Here is a 13230-nt window from a genome sequence, read left to right as displayed (position 1 = left end):
TACTTTCAGTTACTAATGATGGGTAAAATGAAAGCGACAAGTGATAAAATCCATAGCAACAGCATTACACTATCTTTGTGTACAAATCATTGCTTAACATAGATATCTAGTGGTTGTTATGATAACCAGCCTACATAGTTTTTTGGGCATTAGTAAAGAGCGGAGTTTTGTGTACACATAATGGGACGCTTTCGACGACTTTGGGTAATATTGTTTTCTTTTGAGCTTCGAGTTTGTTTATATTTGAGGTGTCGTAATCAACATCGTTGCTTAAAAAAGGAATTGTTTCTTCAAGATCCATTCTGTTCCGTGAGACAGAATGGATATTGGAAGATAGCCGAGAAATTTCATTCTAAACCGTTACCGGCTTTCATCGTCTATTGTTTTGTTTTTTTTTGTTTTTTTTTTGTAATACAAGGATACGCGTTTTGCTGCTTCTAGCAGCAAATCTAGCGAAACACACGCTCGTATCGTTAAAGGCAATTAATTCTGGGGGCAGAACAAATCTTCATCGCTATATTCGACTAGTATGTTAGTTAATTGAAATTTTTTTTCCCCAGAAAAAAGGCGCAAAGCATGAGATTCCAAACAGGTTTATCTTTATTGGGAATACTATTCCGGATGGAGTTGAACCACCGGTCCATTACGATCAGCAGAATTATCCAGACAATGAAGTTATTTCCTCCAAATACACCATCGTGAACTTTTTACCGAAGAACTTATTCGAACAATTTCGTCGTATAGCAAATACGTATTTTCTTCTCATTGGCATCATCATGGTAACTTTGCGGATCACCGCATAGAATGCTGTTTGCTAAATTTGTAATTGTTTTTGCCTTTTATCTTAAGATCGTGATCAACAGTCCCGTCAGCCCTTGGACAACTTGGCTGCCGCTGCTTTTCGTTGTTGTCATAACGGGAGCAAAACAAGGCTATGAAGACTTTCTACGACACGTCAGAGACCGTGAAGTTAACTTGCAGAAAATCGACGTCGTTCGTAATGGAGCAATTCAAGTATTATAAGATAAAAAGAACTGAAACATTCATTTTCTCGGAAGCCAAAAAGTTCGTCTTGAATTTAATTTTCTAGAAAGTTAAAGCAAAAGAAATCCGTGTCGGCGATATTATAAGAATTAAACAAGAGGAAAGTTTCCCATGCGATTTAGTGTTGCTATCTTCTTCCAACAAGGAGGGAAAATGTTACTTGACTACGGCCAATCTAGACGGTGAAACAAATTACAAGGTGCGTGAAAATCTTTAAATGTGATTGCTGTTATAATATGTTTTATGGAATTGCCTTGTTAGGTTAAGATCAGCACAAGAATAACCCGAGATTTTGATGATCCAGAGAAATTGAATAATTTAAAAGGAAACATTGAGTGTCAACAACCAACAGTGAACCTATATCAGTTTATAGGAACTTTGACCGTTTACCAATGTGATTCTTTGAACGCAATTAGTTCCGTGAAAGCTTCTTTGGGACTTGACAACCTTTTACTTCGAGGAGCCAAACTCAAAGACACGGAATTTATCTACGGTACTACAACCATTTCCTTAACTGAATATGATTGTTTCTTTCACTTTAGTCGCTTGCCCCTTAAATGAATTTAGGGTGTGCCGTGTACACCGGCCAACAAACTAAACTCGGCCTTAACTCGCTTATAACGAGCAATAAGTTTTCGACCGTTGAAAGGTGCCTAACCAATAGATTGCCTGCTTACAGATATAATTGTTGTTATCTTTTTAGGAGCATGAATCGCTATCTTTTGGTTTTCATGGGTCTTCTTGCGCTGGAAATAGCCCTTTGTACAATGCAGAAATATTTGTTCCTCTCAAATTTAGGTACAGTTACGTCAGTGCCTTTTGAAATTCGAACGGAAGTAATTCTATAATTTTTCCGATATAGACGGCGCACTTTACCTAGGAGAGAACGAAACGGTGTCATTGGTTGGTGTGTTGGCCGATCTATCAGCTTTTCTTGTCATTTTCAGCTACATCGTCCCCATTTCGTTGTATACTACTTTAGGTAAAGTACATAAATCTATTAAAAATTGTGCGCGATAGCTCATTATTATTAAACATTAGAAGTGCAAAAATTCACGAGCAGCCAATTTTTTGGATGGGACCTTAATCTCTATCATGAGCCGACTGATGAACCTGCGATTTGTAATACGTCTGACTTGAACGAAGAACTGGGACAAGTACTTGATTACGATGATTTAGCTGACAACTAACTGAAGGTTTTGTCTCTTAGGTGCAGTATCTTTTCACAGATAAAACTGGGACGCTAACAGAGAATTGCATGGAGTTCCGTCAGTGCTCGATTGCGGGCAAAAAATACACCGAAAAAAATTGCATGCTTATGGTTGAATTGGAAGACGGCCTTCGACACGTTGAACAGTTTTCGGTAAATCTGATCAAGCTTCATTTTTGCTATTTTTCGTTATATTTATGAAATTGTCCTAGTCATCAGAGGAGCAATTCTTGATCACACTAGCCCTGTGTCACACAGCTACCGTAATCGGTGTTCGTAAAAGCAAAAACGAACAAAAGAACAAGTTAGAAAATGACAATCCAACCTTCATTGCTGACATAGGAGATTTCGAATACCAAGCATCCAGTCCAGACGAGAAAGCACTCATCGAAGCCTGTCAGAAGTAATAGCTATCTTTCAATAATCAATTTCTAGGATTATTAATGTCGTGGAATAATTTGCTTAGGTTTGGAGTAATTTATTGCGGAGAGATTGGCGGCGTTTGCACCATCTCTGTCAAAGGTGAAATACGGAAATATCGCCGTTTACATGTTCTTGAATTTGATTCAAACCGAAAACGAATGTCGGTGATAGTTCAGTTTCCCGACGACTCTATTTGGTTGCTTTGTAAAGGCGCCGAAAGTACAGTATTACCTCATTGTGTGGCTGAATCAATAGCCGCAACTGAACAACACATAAAAGACTACGCAATAGTAAAACAAAGTGGCCCTAACTTCTTTCTCTTTTCCCTAAATGTGATCGTTATGACTTCTTTCTTCTAGCTTGGTCTGCGAACATTGACGATAGCATCGCGTCATCTCAGTTCAGAAGAATACCAGGCAATCGACCATTTACTGGAAGTTGCTAGCCAATCGATGACAAACAGAGAGGAGGAACTGGCCAAATCTTTCGATTTTATTGAGGCACATCTGACGTTATTGGGAGCAACCGGAGTAGAGGATCAACTTCAAGAAGAAGTGCAGGAAACCTTAGAATCTCTTAAAGTTGCAGGAATTAAGGTAATTACGCTATTTTTTCCCATCAAAGTCTGTCATGCTATTCGTGTTTTCGTTCATAGATATGGGTGCTTACTGGTGATAAATTAGAAACTGCTGTGAACATAGCACATTCTTGTGGCCATTTCAAACGCGGTATGCACATTTTCGAATTGAGCATACCGGATAGAGTAGAAGAAATTTTACTTCAGACTAAGTATTTTCCTGGTAATACGTAAGTGCTTTACGCGTGTTTTTGAATTATTTATTGGCGATAGGAAAACTATACGAAATGAACAAGATCTCCATTATGGAATGGTAGTTGATGGCCATTGCCTTGCCATAGCATTGATTCATCATCGAGCTCTTTTAGCCGACGTGACAAAGCACTGTGAAGCTGTCGTGTGTTGTCGGATGTCGCCTATCCAAAAGGCCGAGGTATAAATTTACACACAATTGCAATAAAACGCAAACTTACAACTAGTACGTAACTTGATTAAAGGTGGTGAAACTGGTCAAAGAATTCCCAGAAAAGCCTACCACTGCGGCCATTGGAGACGGAGCAAATGATGTGTCTATGATTCAAGAAGCTCATATTGGATTAGGTAACGATTTACGGATGAGCATAGAAGATTTACAGAATTTGTAACGTCATCTTGCATAGGTATAATGGGCAAAGAGGGTAGACAAGCTGTTCGTTGTGCAGACTTCGCCTTTGCACGTTTCCATTATTTGCGCCGGGTTTTATTTATTCATGGTCAGTGGTATTACTGGCGTATCTCTTCATTGGCTATGTATTTCTTCTACAAGAACCTCGTGTTTAACACACCGGTCGTCTTCTTTTGCATATTCAGTGCCTACTCCACACAGGTTTAATACTTCTAGGCATAAGCATCAAGTGCCCGCTCACGACCCTCTAATTTTCTTTTCCGATTTGTAGCCAGTTTACGATAGTTTTCTCTTAACTATGTACAATATTACTTTCACGGGTTTGCCCGTGTTCCTGTTCACTGTTTTGGACCAAAATTTCACAGAACAGCAGCTTTTAAGCAATCTTCACTTGTATGGTTCAACAACAGGGGACGCCCGCATGAGCTGGACTCAATTTCTTAAATGGAACATCCTTGGTAGGTTTATATTAACTTACGTAGGAAATTAAGTTCATTGCTCAATATTTCTTTGCTTTAGCGCTGTGGCATGCAATCGTTATTTACTTCGGAACACATTTACTATTCTACTACGAGTGTGACGATGTTTATAAAGGCCAACCACTGGATTTCGTTACATTTGGCACTATTATGTGTCAAGTTGTCGCCTGGGTCACGAATTTAAAGGTAGAGCATCTTAGAATAAGGTTAAATTTTTCTTCTAATGCTAAAAATTATATTTGGTAAACAGCTCCTGCTGGAGTCACGCCACTGGACTCTTTTATTCACAGCATCCGTAGCCGTGTCTGTTCTTCTAGGCTTTTCAGCCATTGTACTCCTCTATTGCGCTTATGACTAGTATGGAACCATTAATTAATAATTTACACTAGCAGGATAATAATTTTAACAATTCGCAGTAATTTCGTCGAGAGTAACGCCATGTTGTGGATTTACATGGTATCTTCGTCTTCCCTCGCCGCTTGGTTATTGCATTTCTTGTTGGTTGTTCTTTGTCTGTTACCGGATCTTTTAGTGGTCATGGCAGAAACACAGATTATCCGAAACGGCATTGTTTCTACTCAAGTAATTGGCCACATTTAGCTCATACGAAATATTGTCTTTAATCTGTGGTGCCTACTTTTTTCATATTTAAAGTCCTCAGTGCAACTGGCTAATGGAAAACTAGAACGGATCGTGTCCTTTATGAGTCAGCGATCAAAGAAGTCGTTCGATGTAGGCTTCTCTCACCGGCGAAACTTAAAGATGACCTCTAGACAGAACGATAACAGTCTGGATCCATAAATTATTCATCTGGTTGTATGTATAGTCAGCATTGATTTAAAATTATATCTGTGAAACATAAGCTCAGCAACTGGGCAGAGTATATTTTATTTTATGTTTTTTTTTTACATCTCCAGTCAAGCCGGTATTCAGTCATTCCGAAACTGCAATCAACAAAGTGATACAGGATTACTAAGTCAAAGAGCTGTCAGCTTGATCACAAGATAGCAAGGACTATAGTGATGTTTAGGAGTCTGGGTTTTATTGCTTGGAACTAGGTTGACTACCCCTATTTAAATATAACTGGATACTGTTCAATTTTCCCAGCTATTTTAATACTAAGTTAGTGAAGATTTTCTCATTCAACTATAGGTTGCCTTTGAATTCTTTGTTCTTGTTACCTGGTAAAAACTTGTTCAATCCATGGATTTCAAAATGTGGCAACGTCTTAACAAATCTTACTCTCTCATTTTAATGTTAGTTATGGTGAAATCTTCTAAGGTGTGAAGATGTTTCATAACTGCATAGCTTTTACTTCTCTGGACTGGGACTGTTTATTTACATTAAAGTAAATATATGTATTCATCATAACAGTTAGATAGCTAGTTTATATGTCAACTTGTTAATTGGTACAGGCTGATCAGAAGAATTGATCGCAAATATCTTGTGACCAATATTTATTCTGACACAACATAGGATTTCAGCCAAAAAAAATTTTAATTCATCCTAATCAACAGTAATATTTGTCGATTGTCCTAATTCGCCGTTTACGATACGATACGAAAATTGAACTTTTCGCCAAAAACAGGTCAGAATACGTCAGACACACCTTAAATTTCACGAGGATCACGAAAATCATATTCGTTTTGTTGGGGGCCCAGTATTTCGGGAGATGTAGGCTACTTCCGGTAACTTGTTTTTTTTTTCAACTTCGCAAAAAGTAAAAAACGAACATTAATATGCGAAACATTTTAAGCATTTTCATCATATATGAAATGGTGTAGCGGCTTCTTTCGTGTTTGTTTTGTTATTTTACTATAGTAAAAAATAAAATACTATAGATAAACCAATATATTGGTTGATCGCAAGAGTTGCATATTCTTATGAAACTACTTCGTTAACAGAGACTACTAGCATTATGTATCACGCTAATTGGAAGGTATATCTGGTAAATATAGATCATAGCATGAAGATATACCACATACTATTTGAAGAAATAAAAATGATAAGAAAAGTCGGGCTTGTTTTGTCGAGCTTATTTTTTCGGGCTTATTTTTAAAAACCTGTCCAAACTGTATTTCCACTAGATGGCGCTGCAGATTCATCAGCCTCTAGCGTCTGAAATCGAACTATTATTATTTTTTATTGTCATGTGATTCTCATTGTTTACTTTGTTTTTACGTTGACAACGTGTATTTGAGTTTCCCTCGTCTGAACGGTATCGTTATTTCTGTTTTTTGTTGTTGTTTTTACCTCCACCGCTATTATCCATGTGCAAATATTGCACTGTTTCGTTACCTAAACGAAATGTCAACCGTTGCACTTGGGCTTAGAATGAGGTAATATTAACATACTTTTGGAAAACCAGGTCTCATGTTGTATCATTCTGGGTAAAGCCAGTATTACAAGAAGAACTGTGTATGATATTTGGGGAAAATTGATGGCTTTTGTGTTTTAGAACCAAAAGCCAATTTTCAGGATTATTAAGATGATTAATTACTACTTTTACATTTGCAACATGTTAACCTTATTCTGCTTTATTAGTAAACATATCCAGTAGTGGAGTTAAAAGTAACAGATGTGTTCTGTTGTGGACTCTGCACATATCGTGGTTTGTTGCATGATTTTCTTACTTTGTGAATCAATTGTAACTTATCTATGGATTTAAATGCAGATGTTCATGCCTGCATGTTAATGCAAAAACTATGTGGATAGCAGTGATTTCCCAATGCAACAAAATATTCCCAGTCTGTAACATAAGATTTTTTTGTTGGACCTTCAAGAAATTCTAACAAGATGTGCTGTTTGCTATCAATATTCCGCAAGAATTGGATCTCCCGTTTACTTCTTCCGGTAATAACCATATCTATTCCACTATCACCTTAATTCTGATGGCTATCAAATTAAGGGGATGGTTTTGAAACATTTGCTTCGAATATTCTGTGTGGGGTAGTGATTTGAAGTGGTATACAGATCGTACCTTAAAACTGAATTTTAAGAACTTTGAAAGGCCATGTTATGTTAATTTACTATAGCCTACGTTTAAAACTACGCAGATCTTTTGTAACTTGTAAAGGAGAACATAGTTCATTTTTTAAATTTTCGAAATTTTAACTTTCAGTATAACTTCTGGTTTGAAAATGCTTAATAACTCACTATCTGTTGGTCTGAATGAAAAAAGAATCACATTTTCGTAATCCTCGTGAAATTTGGGGTTGAATCCATGTGTTAGTAGGAAATACCCGAAAATCGTCAAAAATCGCACATTTCCCTGAACAGTTGTTCAGGAAAAATCGCGATTTTGGCCAAATTGGACTTTTCGCCAAAAACAGGTCAAAATAGGTCGGATACACATAAATTTCACGAGAATCACGAAAATCATATTTATTATATTTATATTATTATTGGGCCCAGTATTTCTGGATATATAGGCTACTTCCGGTCACTTCCGGTATTTATTTTTTTTTTTTTAACTTGGCAAAAGTAAAAAATGAACATTAATATTTCAGACATTTTAAGCATTTTGATCATAAATGAAATGGGGTGGCGGCTTTTTTCGTGTTTGTTTTGCTATTTCACTATTGGTTGATCGCGCGAGTTGCATATACTTATAACACTACTTCGTTAACAGATACTACTAGCATGATGTATCACACTAATGGGAAGGTATACCTGATAAGTATAGATCATAGCATGAAGATTTACCTCGTGCTATTATTATAACCTTATCATGCACGGCCATCTGATGTACAGTCAGGTTTAAAAATAAGCCCGTTTAAAAAATAAGCCCGACTTTTTCTTATTTTACGTTACGCTGTATCATACTGGCATGCTACGGGGAATTTTGTAATACTAATAGCTCGAGCGTCTGACCAAGGGAAAGAATTAATAAATATGAATAATTAATCCCATTGTATAGTAGGCCTTGTCTAAAATGTAACGCGAATGCCATCACCTAAAAATAGAAAATTTCGATTACATGCCAATATGAATACCATATGTGCAAGCTTACATATGGTAAACCTTGGATTTATACCACAGACGACACACCAAACGGTATAGCCATCTATTGGTAAGGTCTCCAGTTCTATTTCACTCAACGGCTATCGATGTTCAAGAACTTAGGGCTTGAAAATAAGCCCGACTTTCCCAAATCGAAGTTGGCGTGCCAGTACGGTACAGCGCTCCTATACGAAACAGCGTATCGTACTATTAAATATATTTAAAAACAGCTGCTTTGATGAGTAAACTATGGCAATCCGTTTTACCCCCCCCCCCCCCCCCAAAAAAAAAACAATTTCGGCCTTTTTTTTCTATTTCACTGCTATCGCCATCTTCCAGTGGGTAGCAGTAAAACAGAAAGTAAAGCCGATATTTATCTTTTATTTGGGGGGGAGGGGGGAGGTAAAACGGATTGCCATAAATTGCATCAGACTTACCCGTTCTCCAACCCAAGTGTGCATATGTCTTTCTTTGACAATTATTTTATTTTGCTACTATGTCTGTTAAACGTCAATTATGCCCAATATTTTTGTCTTTGCATTTAGGTCTACTCTTATATGATCTATACCTGGTCCTGTGTTCTAAAGTGATCTGCTTTCACAGCTACATTTCTGTGTTCTTTTCCGTTGGTCTATGGTTCTGAATTGAGGCAGGTATATCTATTATGCTATGTCACTAAGTACTATAGGGAAAAAGAATAACTGAAGTTGATTGAGATCTAATCTGATTCTCCTGATATCCATCTCAACAGGTTTTTATTTGCTTTTCAACATGCATTTCATAGTGGTACATGTGGCTTTGATTAATATTACCATAAAGACTGCCGAAAATGGGTTTGGTACGGAAACACAGAAATGGCATGAGTTCAACATCAAACATGGATTAGGTACTTTTCGGTTTTTTGTCTATCGAAAAAGTATTTTTAATGCTATTATTTTGCATTCACAGAATTTTAGCGGGGGATCAAGTCAAGTCTGGAAGTGTTACAGGATGGAAGAGTGAGCCTACAGTTGAAAAAACGCTGAGAGTGCATTACCATTAAGGTATGAGGTAAAGTAATAGAGTAATGCAACTTGTCTAATGAGAAGTACCATCTTGTGTAAATGAATCTTGTATAACAGCAATCCAATAGTTCTGTCACAGCTAGAAGCCTCAAATGATTCTGCTTCTCTTGCTAAAGAACAACTTCTCCTTTACGTTCAGAATATTGGTGAAGATGTTAAACTTCGCTGGCAATGCAGCGATGAACATCATACATGGACTCTTTAGGTATGAACAGAATTTTCTTGAAAAAATTTTGAATTTATGACAAAGCATTTCTCCTCCTTTTTGCCAACCATGTCTAATCTACAGAAAAAAAATTTATCCAATAGGAAAGGATTTTCAGCATACTGGGAACACAACTATCAACAATGCAACATTCTAGGGGTGTTATTTTATCATTCAAGAGCCTTATACAATGATTTTCATCTACAATTTGTATGGCCTTTCCCAAGCTTCTGTCAGAAGTTGAATCTGAGTCATGTAAGTCACATGAGTAACAATTGAGATGCTTAATGGTGTTGTTTTTCTTTTCTCAGTGTAGGTTAATAGTAACATTGGATCTGAAAAAATTCTTGGTTGGGGCATAACACTGAATAAATTGTAATGATTGGATGGATGACATGATATTTCTATACTTCATTCGGATTCCCGAGACGGTATTTGATATTTAAAAAATTGAAGTGCATATCTGGGCTCCCTTCCTTTCCGTAGCCCCGTTTCCCCTTGACTCGTAATAAGCCCGTAGGGGGTCATGCCCCTACTGTACGGTATATATAAAAATAACATATACCGAGGTTTGGAGGGCTCTGGCCGGAAAGGGGACGTGGGGTCCGCTTAGTCCGATGATGTGTTCACGGAGGGCGACGTGGCTACACACAAATCCGAACTAAAGGTTAATCGCTCCAGTAAAAATGTTCCAAATCTTCGGCTCTTCTTCCGGCTTCTCTTAGCCAATCACCGGGTAATCTCCCCGGTGGGTCAACAAGGCAGTGTCTCCCCCTGCCTGGGTTGACGGCAACTTTTGAAAGGGCTATTATGCCTTTTTAAAGTTGCAAAAATAATTGTAATGTGCAGAGAATTGTCAATAAAATTTTTTTTATAAAATATTTTTTCCAAAATTTGTTTCTTTCTTTGTCTGTGTTAGCTGTGTTCACTCAACACAGCTAACTATTTATCTACTACACTACATTTATCAACTTTTTCTTTTTTTTTTTGCTTTGCCTTATTTTTTTTTGTCGAACTTTGATGGTAAGCATTGTTTACATTGGTTTATCGTTTATCTGTAGGCATTCTATTATTATCCAGGGATCGAACCCTGGATGTTCGGCATACCGCGCCGATGCTCTACCAATGAGCCATGAATCATATGATAACAAGTTGGCTTTTTTTCTAGTCACTTGCGGACTTGCATTTACATTTCGAAAAAAACCGGAATGCAATTCTGAGACATTCTTTTCTAAATTTATTATGCTTCATTTTCATACATCTACTGAGGTTTGAACCAAGGGTACCAGGTATCGCAGCTAAAGGATCTACCACAGAGCTATGGACCTTATGAATGCAATAGGAAGATAAACATATAGTTCTGAAAGACTGCATAAACTTCCTAGACGATAACACATGATATGCGATAATAAAAAATTTAGATATATCTCGTGGCTCAACGATAGAGCATCGGCATTGCACGCTGAATGTCTGGGGATCGGTTCCCATACGAGTAAAACAAAATACAATACAAAATTACTTCAGAAAATATCCTTGTATTACACGTTGTTCCTTGAATCTAAGTTGAAGAATTCAAGGAGTGTAATAAATAATAATTGAATACTTGCAGATAAACGATAAACCAATGGAAACAATGCTTGCAATCAAAGGTTGCATAAACAATTAAGGTGAATTGAGCAAGCTAAAAAAAAAGTTGATAAATGTAATGTGTAAACACAGTGAAAACAGACAATGAAAGAAACAAATTTTGGAAAAAATATTTTATAAAAAAAATTTTATTGACAATTCTCTGCACATTACAATTATTTTTGCAACTTTAAAAAGGCATAATAGCCCTTTCAAAAGTTGCCGTCAACCCAGGCAGGGGGAGACACTGCCTTGTTGACCCACCGGGGAGATTACCCGGTGATTGGCTAAGAGAAGCCGGAAGAAGAGCCGAAGATTTGGAACATTTTTACAGGAGCGATTAACCTTTAGTTCGGATTTGTGTGTAGCCACGTCGCCCTCCGTGAACACATCATCGGACTAAGCGGCACCCCACGTCCCCTTTCCGGCCAGAGCCCTCCAAACCTCGGTATATGTTGTTTTTATATATACCGTACAGTAGGGGCATGACCCCCTACGGGCTTATTACGAGTCAAGGGGAAACGGGGCTACGGAAAGGAAGGGAGCCCAGATATGCACTTCAATTTTTTAAATATCAAATACCGTCTCGGGAATCCGAATGAAGTATAGAAATATCATGTCATCCATCCAATCATTACAATTTATTCAGTGTCATGCCCCAACCAAGAATTTTTTCAGATCCAATGTTACTATTAACCTACACTGAGAAAAGAAAAACAACACCATTAAGCATCTCAATTGTTGCTCATGTGACTTACATGACTCAGATTCAACTTCTGACAGAAGCTTGGGAAAGGCCATACAAATTGTAGATGAAAATCATTGTATAAGGCTCTTGAATGATAAAATAACACCCCTAGAATGTTGCATTGTTGATAGTTGTGTTCCCAGTATGCTGAAAATCCTTTCCTATTGGATAAATTTTTTTTCTGTAGATTAGACATGGTTGGCAAAAAGGAGGAGAAATGCTTTGTCATAAATTCAAAATTTTTTCAAGAAAATGCTGTTCATACCTAAAGAGTCCATGTATGATGTTCATCGCTGCATTGCCAGCGAAGTTTAACATCTTCACCAATACTCTGAACGTAAAGGACAAGTTGTTCTTTAGCAAGAGAAGCAGAATCATTTGAGGCTTCTAGCTGTGACAGAACTATAAAGGATTGCTGTTATACAAGATTCATTTACACAAGATGGTACTTCTCATTAGACAAGTTGCATTACTCTATTACTTTACCTCATACCTTAATGGTAATGCACTCTCAGCGTTTTTTCAACTGTAGGCTCACTCTTCCATCCTGTAACACTTCCAGACTTAACTTGATCCCCCGCTAAAATTCTGTGAATGCAAAATAATAGCATTAAAAATACTTTTTCGATAGACAAAAAACCGAAAAGTACCTAATCCATGTTTGATGTTGAACTCATGCCATTTCTGTGTTTCCGTACCAAACCCATTTTCGGCCCAAATACAGTCCCACAATTGTTCAGTTCCATCGCTGCATGGACTGATTACGAACAATAATTGAGCCTGCAGGTTCATAATTAGAGCTAAAAAAGAATAATTAATAATTGAAAACTAATATGATAATCTTTGTACTTACCATCCTTATCTTTTATTATCTTATCCATTTCAACATATTTTTCTCCAGCCACACGTTATTCTCCACCCACGCTATTCAACTGACTGCGAATGGCATTCAATGGACTGAAATTGCCTACATGCCAGTAATAACGAGTCTGAGCGGTAGATGGCTACGTGTCGGAAAAAAAAGAAAAAAGTGATTTTTTTTTGGGGGTGTAAAACGGATTGCCATAGATTGCCATAAAGCCAAACTTTTTTGAGAAGAAATCAAAAGTTTCTACTGACGTTACTCATTTTCACTGAAGGATATCCTTGTAAACACACCATATTGGGAGTATCCATATGGCCTGGAAA

The 13230-nt window shown here is 37.2% G+C and overlaps 2 protein-coding genes and 1 long non-coding RNA gene across 3 annotated transcripts in view; 1 reads left to right on the top strand and 2 right to left on the bottom strand.

Annotated features, from left to right (window-relative positions):
- Window positions 1–13230, bottom strand: part of LOC130703631 (diphosphomevalonate decarboxylase-like) — a 58960-nt gene that overhangs the window by 34400 nt on the left and 11330 nt on the right. The gene's annotated exons all lie outside the window — the stretch shown is intronic.
- LOC130704165 (phospholipid-transporting ATPase IF-like) lies at window positions 115–5259 on the top strand. Its single transcript, XM_057525635.2, has 22 exons — window positions 115–204; window positions 561–779; window positions 850–1014; window positions 1091–1243; window positions 1306–1537; window positions 1612–1693; window positions 1748–1842; window positions 1907–2026; window positions 2086–2201; window positions 2255–2407; window positions 2467–2657; window positions 2721–2967; window positions 3037–3273; window positions 3333–3466; window positions 3528–3687; window positions 3752–3854; window positions 3914–4119; window positions 4190–4376; window positions 4438–4583; window positions 4648–4754; window positions 4814–4979; window positions 5052–5259. The coding sequence occupies exons 1-22, from the start codon at window positions 181–183 to the stop codon at window positions 5196–5198; spliced, it is 3390 nt and encodes a 1129-aa protein (XP_057381618.2). The 5' UTR covers window positions 115–180; the 3' UTR covers window positions 5199–5259.
- Window positions 12497–13080, bottom strand: LOC132088235 (uncharacterized). The gene is made up of 3 exons (XR_009421624.1): window positions 12896–13080; window positions 12693–12842; window positions 12497–12630 (listed from the first exon to the last, which is right to left on the bottom strand). It is a non-coding gene; the product is annotated as an uncharacterized LOC132088235 (long non-coding RNA).

The sequence above is a fragment of the Daphnia carinata genome, chromosome 8, assembly GCF_022539665.2.
Source record: "Daphnia carinata strain CSIRO-1 chromosome 8, CSIRO_AGI_Dcar_HiC_V3, whole genome shotgun sequence".
Taxonomy (NCBI): Eukaryota; Metazoa; Arthropoda; class Branchiopoda; order Diplostraca; family Daphniidae; genus Daphnia; species Daphnia carinata.
This window is presented reverse-complemented; position numbering and strand designations above follow the sequence as displayed.

What these genes read in the sequence shown, in the direction of transcription:
- LOC130704165 (XM_057525635.2), top strand. Translation starts at nt 181, where the DNA reads ATGGGACGCTTTCGACGACTTTGG. An exon ending in TTCTCATTGGCATCATCATG is followed by an intron (nt 780 to 849) that starts GTAACTTTGCGG and finishes TTTTATCTTAAG; the next exon opens with ATCGTGATCAACAGTCCCGT. An exon ending in TCTTAAATGGAACATCCTTG is followed by an intron (nt 4,377 to 4,437) that starts GTAGGTTTATAT and finishes TCTTTGCTTTAG; the next exon opens with CGCTGTGGCATGCAATCGTT.